The 12,514-nt window shown below is 50.0% G+C and overlaps 1 protein-coding gene across 1 annotated transcript in view; it reads left to right on the top strand.

Moving 5' to 3' along the window:
• The first annotated feature begins 78 nt into the window (after window positions 1–78).
• ZXDC (ZXD family zinc finger C) overlaps window positions 79–12,514 on the top strand; it is a 41,591-nt gene continuing 29,155 nt past the window's right edge. Inside the window, exons 1-5 of the mRNA XM_034997351.1 lie at window positions 79–1,103; window positions 3,572–3,724; window positions 3,823–3,901; window positions 4,849–4,979; window positions 9,885–10,055. Coding sequence (XP_034853242.1) covers window positions 140–1,103; window positions 3,572–3,724; window positions 3,823–3,901; window positions 4,849–4,979; window positions 9,885–10,055 — 1,498 coding nt within the window. The 5' untranslated portion in view covers window positions 79–139. The remainder of the gene's footprint in view (window positions 1,104–3,571; window positions 3,725–3,822; window positions 3,902–4,848; window positions 4,980–9,884; window positions 10,056–12,514) is intronic.

Genomic DNA, 12,514 nt, shown 5'->3' with positions numbered 1-12,514 from the left:
CGGGCCGGAGTCCGGTCTTGCTCCGCGCCGGGCTTTGGCGTCGACCCGTCGCGGCGGCCGCACGGCGTCGCGCACGGCTGGGCGGGGCGGACCGCGCTTCCTCTGAGGCGGCGGCTGGGACGCCGCGGCTGGGCCCAAGATGGACCTTCCGAAGCTGCTCGCAGCCCCGACCGCGCGCGGAGCCCAACATGGCGGCGGCGGCCCCGGCCGACTCCGTCGAGGCCCGGGGCCACCGCCTAGCCCGGGCCCCGCGCGCCGCCGCCTGTTACTGCTGCGGGGCCCCGAAGATGGCGGGCCGGGGCCGCTGCGCGGGGAGGCCCGGGCGGCGTCGGCGGCCCCGGGGCCGAGCCCCCCGCCCCCCGAAGACGGTGGCGACTCTTTCGTGGTACTGCTGGAAGTGGCGCGCGGCGCCGCGGCCGAGGTCCCCGGGCGGCGGGAGGTCGGGCCCGGCGCTGGCGCGAGCCCAGTCCCTTGCCCCCAGCAGGGCCCCAGCGGCGCAGCCGCCGCCCCCGGGTCCGGCGCGGCCCTGGCGGGCACCGTCACCATCAACAGCCAGGACCTGCTGGTGCGCTTCGATCACGGCGTCTTCACGCTGGCCGCCGCGCCGCCGCAGCCCGGCCAGCCTCCCCGGGGCCCGCCCGCGCCGCCGGGCGAGGAGGCCGCGAGCCCGGCCGGGGGCCGCCGCGGCCCCCAGGGCCCCGGCTCTGGTGCCCCGGGCTACCGCTGTCCCGAGCCGCAGTGCGCGCTCTCCTTCGCCAAGAAGCACCAGCTCAAGGTGCACCTGCTGACGCACGGTAGCAGCCAGGGCCGGCGGCCCTTCAAGTGCCCCCTGGACGGCTGCGGCTGGGCCTTCACTACCTCCTACAAGCTCAAGCGGCACCTGCAGTCGCACGACAAGCTGCGGCCCTTCGGCTGCCCGGTGGGCGGCTGCGGGAAGAAGTTTACCACCGTGTACAACCTCAAGGCGCACATGAAGGGCCACGAGCAGGAGAACTTGTTCAAGTGCGAGGTGTGCTCCGAACGCTTTCCCACGCACGCCAAACTCAGCTCCCACCAGCGCACCCACTTCGAGCCCGAGCGGCCCTACAAGTGTGACTTTCCCGGTAACCGCGCACCACGGGCCTGCGGGCGGGCTTCGGGGGGCTCCCGGGGCCCCAGGTCCAAATTCAGTCGCCCAGAGTGGGTGCGGCGTCGCCCTGCCTTCGGCTGCTCAGTTGAGCAGGATTTAAATTCCGTGGGCCAAGAGTGAGGGGCGGGAACGGAGCACTCTGGTGTTTGTGTTCCAGTTCTTTTCAGGTGATTTCGATTTGACACTTCAACCCTGCATTGCTGTGGGGATTTCGACAAAGGTAGCACTAAGAATTACAGCCTTCCTTTCCCGCGGTGGAGGCAACAGGTCCCTCTTAGAGGTGCTTCAGGTTAATGAAGGTGATAAAGCATCTTCCTAGAGAATTGATTTATGAGTCAGGTGTCTGTTTTCTTATGTCTCTCATCAGTTAGACATTCAATTATCAGATATTTAGGTGGCACAGATGAATCTGGCCAGATGCAACACCCTAAGGCCCTGAGGGGATAGTCACAGGTGTGTGGTGCATTGCAGTTTTCTGGCCTTTTATGCTTTTATTTTCTTTGGACTTCACAGTTTTGGGAAGTTCTAAAAATTATCATTTTACAGATGAAGAGTCTGAGGCCCAGTAATGTGGGTAAAATCCAGTGAAGGGTCCTTTCCCTTCTGTCCTTGCCTGCAGTAGGAGGGAATGCAGGCTCCAAAACAGTGAACTCCACTAGGAGAGGCAGATTTAGGTGCCTGGGGAGGCACAGGAGGAAGATTCCTGCCTGGGAAGGAGTTGGCTTTCTTGAGCTGGGGTGGAAGACAGTGTTGGTGGGTGACACAGCAAAGCCAAGGAAGGGAATGCGGGCTGTGGTGGTGGTGTGAGGTGGGGAGTGAAGTTGGAAGGGTGTGGGAGGGTCCAGTAGAGGGCGAGGGACCTTCCGTGTCCTCTTCATTAAAACAGAACCTCAACTGTGTGCCTAGCATGCGCCCTGCGTGTGTATTGATGCATCATATATGTGCAGTGCTCTCATAGTGATGTGTTTGTTAGAAAATACACTTAAATATAGTAGGGATTTTGAAAGGGTGAAATGAAAAATATATTAATAGGTTCTGATATTTTTTTTCCCACATGCTTGTGAACGGTCTTGTGCATCCCTCTTTGTGGAGAATATAGATTTAAACCACTGTTTCAGAACGTTTTTCAGTTGTACTCTATGAATCTGGCTTATAGACTGCTCCCTAGTAAAATGCACAAAGAGCATTATTCCAAGTATAGTACTAGGAAGATCAGGGAGTTTTGGGTTGGATGATCAGTAGTGTTCAGGATGGGTGGGTTCAGGAGAGGGACCAGTGAAGAAGCCCCATTAAATGTTCTAGACCTGAGTTTGCTGAGGCAGTGGGAATGGTGAGGGGGTTCCACGTAGGAAAGATTGCAGAGGCAGGATCAAAAGGCTTGACTGTTGATTGCAGGGAGGGTGGTTCTTGCTAAGGCAGAGCGATTTACCTGTTGGAGTGTGTGAATACACCAAAGCCCAAAATAGGGAATGAGGGGGTGGGAAGGGAGGGCAGTTTTATGCCAAAGAGGAGGAAGAGGATGATTTTCGGACATTTAGGAAGAGGAGCATCTCCCAGTTGAGTGTTGCAAGGGTAAGTAGGGTTCCTGGGGCTAGTGCTTTGATGTGCAGTGTGTATCTGCCGGGTGGTGTATAGGCACGATGGTAGCATGTTACAGACTCTGGGAAGAGCTGCCACAAAGATACCTGGTCAGCATGTTGCAACCTGGTATTTTCTACTCTAAGCACTGAATCTTTTTGTTAAAGGAGACCTATTGATGTGGAAAGTCTGGGGATTGCTGAGGTAGGCTCTTTTCTGGTGGCTCAACTGGGGTTGAAGATGGGAATGAAGGAAAAGGCCATGTGAATGAAGACGACCCTGGTAGCCTCCTTTCACAGCAGGGAACCCTGGTGAAATAAGCAAAAGGAAAAGGAGAAGTGAGGTAACAGCGGGGGCTGCTGCAGAGGATGTCAGGGAGGACATTTGTAATTTTGGAGAACACAGTATCACGTGGAGGGGCAAAGTCTCGGATAGAACAATGGTTTATGGCCCTTCCAAGTTCGGCCCTCCCAGACAGAATCCTTGTTCCTTAGTATCTAATATCTTGTTGGATTTTCGTTGGTCTCACACAGACAGCATTGACATTTGAGTTCACAAAATGTAAGAAAGATCTGTGCTGTGGAAACGGAGAGCACATGGCTGTGATTGGAGGACTTTCCCTTGAACATTCGCTTCCTATCTAAGTCGTATCACAGCAGGTGACCTGCGTGTGCTTATTGGCTGCTCTTAGCCACTATTACAATAATGGTTGTAACGGTGGTTGTAACTTTCTGGAGGTGCTTCTGACTCATTTTCTTTCTTGTTTGCTTCAGTGTGAATAGTGTCCTGGAGGGGTGACTAGTTTAGCTATGTTATGTGATTTTTGTCACACCAGTGAGCAGGGTTTGTGTTTTCTTTGTTCAGGCTGCGAGAAGACATTCATCACAGTGAGTGCTCTGTTTTCCCATAACCGAGCTCACTTCAGGGAACAAGAACTCTTTTCTTGCTCCTTTCCTGGGTGTAGCAAACAATATGACAAAGCCTGTCGCCTGAAAATTCACCTGAGAAGTCATACAGGTAATGAGCTAGAGAATAGAGCATTTGCACCTAAGATTTGTCTTTTATGATTAGCTTGCATTTATGATTATGTGGTGTAATTTTTTTCTTTTTCTAAGGTGAAAGACCTTTTATTTGTGACTCTGACAGTTGTGGCTGGACCTTCACCAGCATGTCTAAACTCCTACGACACAAAAGGTAATCTTTACATTTTGGTTGAATTAGCCGTATAGGAAATGAATGAGTTGTTTGTCAGTAGCAGAAGCCTATGGATTAAATACCTGTTGATTTTTTTAAGTTATAAGAAAGGGAGCCCATTATAGATAGTTTGGAAAGTTCAGAAAGCTGTAAAAGAAAACCACTCAGAATCTGATCACCTAATGTCAGTTTTTCTAGGTATACTTGTTTTTAAATGTAATTTGCATATTTCATATACAGTTCAATATTTTAAAAAAGTTAACATTGTGGAAGAAACTTTCATGATGTCATTAGAAAATTTCCATGCTGATAACGATGTCCTTGGAGGGCTTTGCTTGTGTGCAGGTGATGTTCAGCACTTTACATATGTGTCTCCTTTAACCTTCACAATGACTCTGCCTTTGATGTTCTTACTTTTCCTGGTTTGCATTGGGACACAGAAGGGTTGGGTGGTTTGTCCATGCTTGCACAGCTGGGGATTTGAGAGGTTTTAAGTATAACAGTGGTACTTAGGAAAGAACTGTGTTTATGCAGGGACTTGAGTGGGTCCTTTTAGCATTGCAGTTGATTTTCTGTGCATGTTTCTCTTTGCCCTCTGCAGCTTGGAAACCTTGTTTGTTACCAGAATTTCTAAACATTGAAAGTAGCTTCATCAATACGTTTGGGACCCAGCTGTGTGTTCCTAGATTGAAGCAGCACTAATTGATGTGTCTGAGTCTCAAGTCAGCCTTGTCATTAAAGTAGAATTTCTAATTACAGGGTTAGCTAAATTGCAAACCTGTCCACATGGGTTAGAGAGAATTAAGATTTTCTGAAATGTACTGATCATTTTCTTTAAATGCTAAGAGTTTGTAATTTGCAGAATTTTAAACAAAGAATCACCTCCGAGGTCTGGTATCTCTGGGTTGTGTGAATAATCACTGTTCCCTGTTTTTCTCTTCTGGCAGGAAACATGATGACGACCGGAGGTTTACCTGCCCTGTTGAAGGCTGTGGGAAGTCATTCACGAGAGCAGAGCACCTGAAAGGCCATAGCATCACCCACCTGGGCACAAAGCCATTCGAGTGTCCCGTGGAAGGTAGATTTTAATATATTACTTTGAGCTGTAAACTAGTATGTGTCCATGTTGTTGTAAGTTTAAGTTGTTTAAAGGTAAGTTTTATTTGCTTCAAGACAAGGTGAGTGTAAGTTGCAGCATTAGATTTAATTGGCCGGTTTTAGTTAATTGTTTTATCTTGGGAGCAGTGTATTGAAAAGAACAGACTTTAGGATCAGACCTGGTTTGACTCTTGGCTCTGAAGTGCACTCGCCAGATCTGTGGCTCTAGTTACTACCTGTTTAATGTGGTGGTTGTGAGGAGTAGGTGAAATAAGCTGTGAAAAATGCCTGTTTTGGCATCTGGCACCTATCATGGATTCAGTAAATGTTAGCTGTGCATGCTGTGATTGGACAGCAGTTAAGTTAGGCTAGCTTTTTAAAAAGGGCATTCAGATGTTTTTTCTCTACATAGCGAAGGCATGATTCATGGGCAGAAGTGTGCTCGTGGCTCGTGTGTGCTGGCCTACTGTAAGTGCTGCAGGTGTGTGGGAGGGCAGAGCAGGTCAGTGTGTGCTTGTGAGTCTCATTCCTGGCTCCCCCCTCCCTCAGGTGATGATCTCAGGCCACCTTCTCTGGGCCTCAGTTTCCTTATCTGGAAAAGGGATAATAAAGACCAATTTGAAGCCAAGACCGGTTCCTAGAATGTCATGAAGATAATACAGATGGTTTAACCAAGACACAGTTCCTCCTGTCATCAGAGCTCCAGTTGGGGCACACCAGGTAGATCAGTACCTGTAGGGTGCTGTGGGGACACACAGGTCACCCAGACTGCTCCTAGAGCATGGGGGCGTGGGAGTCGTCTCCCAGCTGGCTGAAGAAGGAGGCAGAGCTATCCAGGGGTAGAGGAGGCAGGCGAGGCCAGTGTAGGGGCATCTCCCAGAATGGTGAGAGCAGCAGGCTGGGTGCTCAGGGCAGGGGAGTGATGGGACCATGATTGAGTTTTTAGGCTCAGTCTGGTTTCCTGGGGAGATGATTGGCACCTGCACTGGGGCTTGGCAGTGGGAAGGGAGAGAGGGCACAGATGAGAGAGATAGGAGTTAGACAGTGCACCAGCAGTGCTTGGTGATAGATTTGGGAGTAGGGGTTTTGGGTGAAGCAGTAGTTGGATCCAGCATCTCACTTGAGGTAGGCACACAGGGCTGGTGGTTGGAGGAAGAGAATGTGCTGCATTTTAGGTGCCCACAGGCTTTCCAAGTTCAGATGCTCAGGAGGCAGGGATGTACTGCTTGCTGGGGTTGGTGAGGAGGTGGGCTGGGAGTGAGGCAGGCAGCACATGGTGATGATCTAAGCCACGGAAGTGGATGCAGCGCTCAGGGATTGGTGTACGCTGAAGAGGGGCGGAGGAGTGTGGTGATTGAAGGCCTGAGGCTTCCTGGACCCCAATCCCAAGCCTGCCGCTTAAGTCGCTCTGTAGCCTCTGACAAGTGGCTCAAGCACTCTCTGCCTCTTTTCCCCATCTTTGAAGTGGTCGTAACACAGGGTTGTTTTGAAAGGGCCCTATTATGGCAGTAGCCATTGTTACCATTGCTATTAAACCAAAAAGGCCTAGGACAAAAACCCTGGGGACAGCCACAAACTCAGGTGGAAAAGTAGAAGGGGTGCCCTGGCAGGGGCCTAAGAAGGAATGGGAAGACTGTAGCCTTGGTAGCACTGAAGCCAAGAGAGGAGGATGTCTGGGAAAGGAGAGGGTCCGTCCTGAGTGCTGAGGGGCGGCAGTTTGGTGAGGACCATGGGCTCCTCCAGCAGGGTCAGTGAGGTCTTGTAGGGTGAGGGTCAAGGTTCGGTGGAGTAGCTCAGGCAGAGCCCTGCTCTAGTGCCTTGAGTGGTGGGGTAGGGTAAGGCAGGAGGTGGCTTGTGAGGGAGGGAAAGAGGAAGGGGGTGGTAGCTGGCTACAGAGGAGGGGTGGTTTCTGCCTTGCAGTAACTGGAAGCTTGAGAACTTTGAGCATGTCGAGCTGGTAGAGGCAGGTGCAGATGGGGTGACCAGTGGTGCTTGGTTGAAGAGCGCGCTTCTCCAGCGAGTGGAGGTGAGGGCAGGAGCCTCGGGAGAGGATCCTAGGACCCTTTTTTGGGTGAGCTGAGAGTTGATGATTCTTTTTTTTTTTTTTTAATGAGAGTTGATAATTCTTGAATATGGGTGACTAGACCATTTTTTCTGCTTTTGTAATGTTTGAAATGTTTCATAATAAAAAGTTAAAAACAACAAAAAAATCAAAGAATCGTCACCACCCATCTTTTCATAGTAATTGGAGGAGACAGGGAGGGTAGGGCCACACAGCGGTGAGTGTGTATGGGGGAGGGCAGGGTGGTCGAGTGAGGATGGCACGCGCGCACGCGTGCGTGTGTGTGTATGTGTGTGTATGGTGGTGGCCGCAGCGGCCTCACCTCTCATACGCCATGGCAGTGTATACAGAGTCAAGGCATACAGAGTAGAGGTTGGAAGATGTGTGTGGTCCTCCTGTAAGTGGTAGATGGGAGTTGAGATTCCCATGGTGTTTGTCATTGATGGGCTGCTTCTGCCCCTCCTCTGGGTGGGGGTAACTTGGTATAAATGTGGGGTGCTAGTATTAATAGTTTTGATTTGTTACGAATGGATACAAATCTCGGTGTAGATACTGTTGCAGTTAGGAAAAGACAGCCATTAACACACGTGGAAAAATGGTCACATTGCTGGCCATCAAAGGATGTACAAATGAAAATGAAGAATATTTTGTTCTCTGTCGAGTTAGCAAGTATTTTTTAAAATGGAAATCACTGCTGACGAGTGTGGCAGACATCCCTGTTGTGGTTGACCCCTGTCCTCGGCAAAGCAGTTAAGTCTGTGTGGAGGAGTCCCACCTGGAAAGGGGGCCGAGGGACATGGCAGGTACAGAGTACCCCTGGGCACCATGTGGAGCAAAGCACACATTGCAGACAGTGCACCTGGGGGTGAGCCTGGAGGCGTCTGTTCTCGTGTGTTTTCCAAATGTTCTCTCATGAGCCTGACCTGGAAACAAGCTGGAAGCTTTGTTTGAAAATGAAATAAGTTCACAACTCCTCTGAGGCAGCCAAAACCCTTAGTCATCTGGCCATATTCTGTCTTCATAGCCTCTTTTCCTAAAATAGGCCTCCCCCCAGGCCCTAGACTCCAGCAGCTCCACCTCGCCATCCCAAGAAGCTGCCACAAGTGCCGTGATGTTCGCTCCACTTCAGTGGACACTGTGCGAGCACTCTGTAGGTTGGGTTAGTTTACGTGTAGTCTTCATAACCCCTGTGAGGCGGGTGTCAGTCCCACTTTACAGAAAAGGAAAAGGAGACCCGGAAAGAATAAATAAGGCACATGGCCAGTAGGGTCTGAGCTAGAGTTGGGCTCCAGAGTCCAAGCTCTGCCCACCCTGCTTCGTGGCCTCCACGCCTTGGATGGCAGTGCCTCGGCCTGCACACCCTCCTGCTCTGCTCTGTGGCCCCTACCATTTGTCAAGACCCAGTCACCTCAAATGCTACCCACCTCTTGAAATCTTTTTTCTCTCCTCTCAAGAGGTACACTGTTTCCTCTGCTTCTAGAACACTCCATGGCACTAGCACTGGTTCTATTTTGCCCTTTGTTAGGACAGCTGATTGTTTACACATCCCTACCAAGTCACAAGCTTGTAGCTGCCTAGAACCGTGCTTCCCCTCTGTGTGTCCCTGTGGTGCTGAGTTTCAGCAGTGGGAGGTTAGGCCAAGAGGAAGGTGGTGGCATTTTTTAATTTGTCTTGTTTTCCCACCTGACACATACGTGCAGGTCTGTGATCTTACTGACTCTGGCTAAGCCGTTGAGTTGTCAGCAAGGTGGTGCCACCTCCAGGCTTCACTTGTGCTCTTGATTTAGGGTCATTTGCTTGGTTCTTTTGGGCCTCAGTTTCTCAGTAGTAAAATGAGAGGAATTGGTTTTGGTGATCTGTTGAGAGAGTTTCCAACTCTAAATGTCATAGGGTTCCAGTTTTTATAGTAGTAGCTAAGTACAGATAATTGGTACAAATTTTTAGCAATTGAACTTTTAAGGGGCTGTTTAACACTGAATTTGACTTAGTTTTCCCAGCAACCCTGTGTAGTGGGTGAAGAAACAGGCCCAGAGTTAACTTGTCAAGGTTATGTGTCTTCTACACAACTGATGGGGAACTTGCTGTGTCCTTTTAAATGCAGTTTGCTTTCAAATTTATTTCCTTGTGTCAGGGAGGAAGAATTTTTTTCTGCCCTTCAAGGTTGTTCTAGCTGGACTAAATTAAATTGACATGAGACAGATTAAGAGAAAATAAAATTTAATTTCATATGTATGGAAAAGCCACACAGACATGAGATTCCAGAGACAGGTAAAATGAAGTATATATGTCATCCTGAGCTAAAGAGAAGGGTGGGTAGGGACCTGGGACTTTCAGAGGGAAGGAAAGCATCTCATAGGAAAATGAAAACAAGTAAATGTTTGGTGAACAAGTGTTTGCTGGCCCACAGAAACAATGGGACACAGAGCAGACTTTGATCAAACAGACCTTGCTAGGTCCTCCCCGTCCGCCATACCTAGTTTGTATCATAATGTAGTTATCTGTGGTGGTAGCTTTTTTCCTGGAGCATGTCCTCCATCTAAATTCTTTTAGACAGTAGGCAGAGGGATGTCAAAGTTTATTCCCGAGTCTTTTGGGCCTTGATTGTTTCCAGCTGGCATAATCTGCCTGCCAGAAAGGCCTGGCTTGGGGGCAGCCTGCCTTGGCCCCTACATTTGTGATGCTGCCCTAAGGCGTATTGTATCTGTCCCTGGCCAGTGGCCGGAGCATGGGCATGCATTGTCTTATGATTCCAATGGGAGGAAATGTCAGCACTGGGTTCTTGGGAATCCTCAGGTTTACCACTCATCGGTCTTTTTGTTCCAGGGTGCTGTGCCAGGTTCTCTGCCCGTAGCAGCCTCTACATTCACTCCAAGAAACACCTGCAGGACGTGGGTGCTCCGAAAAGCCGTTGCCCGGTGTCCAGCTGTAACAGACTCTTCACCTCCAAGCACAGCATGAAGGCGCATGTGGTCCGACAGCATAGCCGGCGCCCAGGTCTGCTCGGTTCACTTCTCTCTTAGGACACTGCAAAGATGTGTACGCTTGACATGTGTCAGAGAAGCCAAAGCATGTCCTTCCTTTCTCTGCCCTCTTCAGAAGTTGTCTGGTTATAGGTTAAATTAATTGAGCACAGTGAAGTCTTACTGGCCCATGGACCATGGCTGCCAAGCCTAGTGGCATCTTTTGGACTCTTCTGCCACTTCTTGCCTCTGACCCTTAATTCCTCCCTTGTCTCTGAAGTGCTTCCCTTGAGGAGCATTCAGTTATTTGTTTGTTTACTTATTTATTTTTAGTGTTTTACTTGGCTTTTCCTAGCATATGTCTCCCAGGTCTGTCTCCCTCTGTGACCTTTGTCCTGAATTCTGAGCCTGCCCCTCCCTTGTTTCTGTCTTCACTCCTCTCTCTGTCCGGTTGTGCAGAGCAGTGTTTCACCTTGTGAGCGGGGGCGGGGCTTGAGGGCCTGGGTAGGGGAAGGGGGTGAGGGAACCACAGCCGTAGTCTGGAGCGGGGATTCTGGGCACGTGAAGGCCTGGTCATCTGGCTGCATGGTGGCAAGGGACTGACGGTCTGCCTCTCGAGACTGCACGCACAGCCCTGTGGGTAGACTGTTGAGGGGTCTGGGTGGCTCTGTGGTGCCTCTGCCTTGGAGCTCACACCACCCTGCTGTCTGGGGTGCCGTGGGGTTGCTCCTGGCCGGGGAAGTCCTTGCTAGCCTTACGGTCACTTGAGCATGCTGCCTCCCTGCCACCTGGGTGATAGGCAGCACCAGCCCTGGGGGCACAGCTACTTCCCGGTGCGGGGTTCCAGGCGACGCACAGGTCCTCAAGCTTCGGTTTCCTCATCTTTTTTTTTTTTTTTTTTTTTAATTTGAGAGAGAGAATGAGAGAGAACGCACGCGAGGGGGGAGGGTCAGAGGGAGAAGTGGACTCCCCGCCAAGCAGGGAGCCCGATGTGGGACTTGATCCCGGGACTCCAGGATCATGACCTGAGCCAAAGGCAGTCGCTTAACCAGCTGAGCCACCCAGGCGTCCCTCGGTTTCCTCATCTTTAAAACACGGATTAGAGGGGCGCCTGAGTGGCTCAGTCGGTTAAGCGTCTGCCTTCAGCTCAGGTCATGATCCCAGGGTGCTGGGATCAAGCCCCGAATCCGGCTCACTGCTCAGCGGAGAGCCTGCTTCTCCCTCTCCCTCTGCCTGCCACTCTATCTGTGCTCTCTCTCTATCTCTCTGTCAAATAAATAAATAAAATCTTTAAAAAAAAAATAATAATGGCTAACATTTATAAAAAAAATAAAAATAAAAAAAACACTAAAACACGGAGTAGAATTTGTGTAGTTTTCTGAAGGAAATGTCCTTCCTCTGGCTTCTTCCCACCTTGTTATAGATGTGGTCACCTCACTCCTTTGGCTCTAACGTAATTGCCATTTCGCTGGGATTTAAGAAGCTGCCCTTCTGAACTCTAGATGTTATGAGGACTCCTATGAGAGGCTGTCCCCTCAACTCACAGAGTCCAGTCAAGAGCTGTAGGCTGGTGTTGAGAGGCCATCAGGGGTCGGGTTGCTACTTCTGTCTCTAGAACTTAGCCCTCACCACTCCTGGCTCTGAGCTGGCACTGTGGGATACCGTGCACCTGGGCCTCTTTGCTCTTCTTCCTTTTCTGGCTTGGCTCATTCAGAAGTCAGCGACAGCATCATTCATTCCACAGGAGTTTCCTTAGACTCTGTCTCCATGTGAGAGCCTCTTAGGGGCTCTGTAGTGCCTGTGTTTCCCAGGCCCTGAGTTTATAATGTGCCATTGACTGACTTGTGTGTCAATTCTCCCCTGCTTGTGGTCAGAGGTGGATAACTAATATAGTGTCCCAGCGCTAGCCTCGTGAGAAACGGGTGCTTGGGAACCTGCATTGTTGTGGACTGACACTGCCAGGGGCTCTGCCAGGCCCTGGATTGGCTGTTGGAGTCCCCTCACGGTGGTCCTGGGGCAGGGGCATGTTCACTGCTCTGTCCCTGATGAAGCTGAGGTGGAAAGGAGAGGGATTTGTCTGAGGTCCCATACACTGAGAAGTGCTGGAGCGAGGTCACGATTGTAACCTTGGTCTAGATGCTCTATTAATTAACATTTAATGATTTCTGAATATCTCGACAATAGCAGGTGTCCAGTAAATATCTGTGATTTCAGCACTAAATAGGAAATTTGTGAACAAATTGGTATCCACACCGAGATTATTATTAATTTTTTATCCCTATGAAATTCTCAAGATAGTCAAAGGAATTTTTGGAAGGTTTTGTAAAAGAGACACTTTTCCATTCTTAATTTCTGAATCTCTGCCATTTTTTTAAGTTGTTTTATTGGTTCTCAGATACTTAGTGAAGAAGCAATAATATATCGATACTATTTTTAAATTTCAAAGTAGTTTGACAGCTAAAGAAGATAATATTTGGGATTTGGTTATTAATT

Source organism: Mirounga leonina, unplaced genomic scaffold (assembly GCF_011800145.1).
Source record: "Mirounga leonina isolate KUSES-001 unplaced genomic scaffold, KU_Mleo_1.0 Mir_94, whole genome shotgun sequence".
NCBI classification, from domain to species: Eukaryota; Metazoa; Chordata; class Mammalia; order Carnivora; family Phocidae; genus Mirounga; species Mirounga leonina.
Note: the sequence above shows the minus strand (reverse complement) of the source record. Positions and strands in the feature narration are given on the sequence as shown.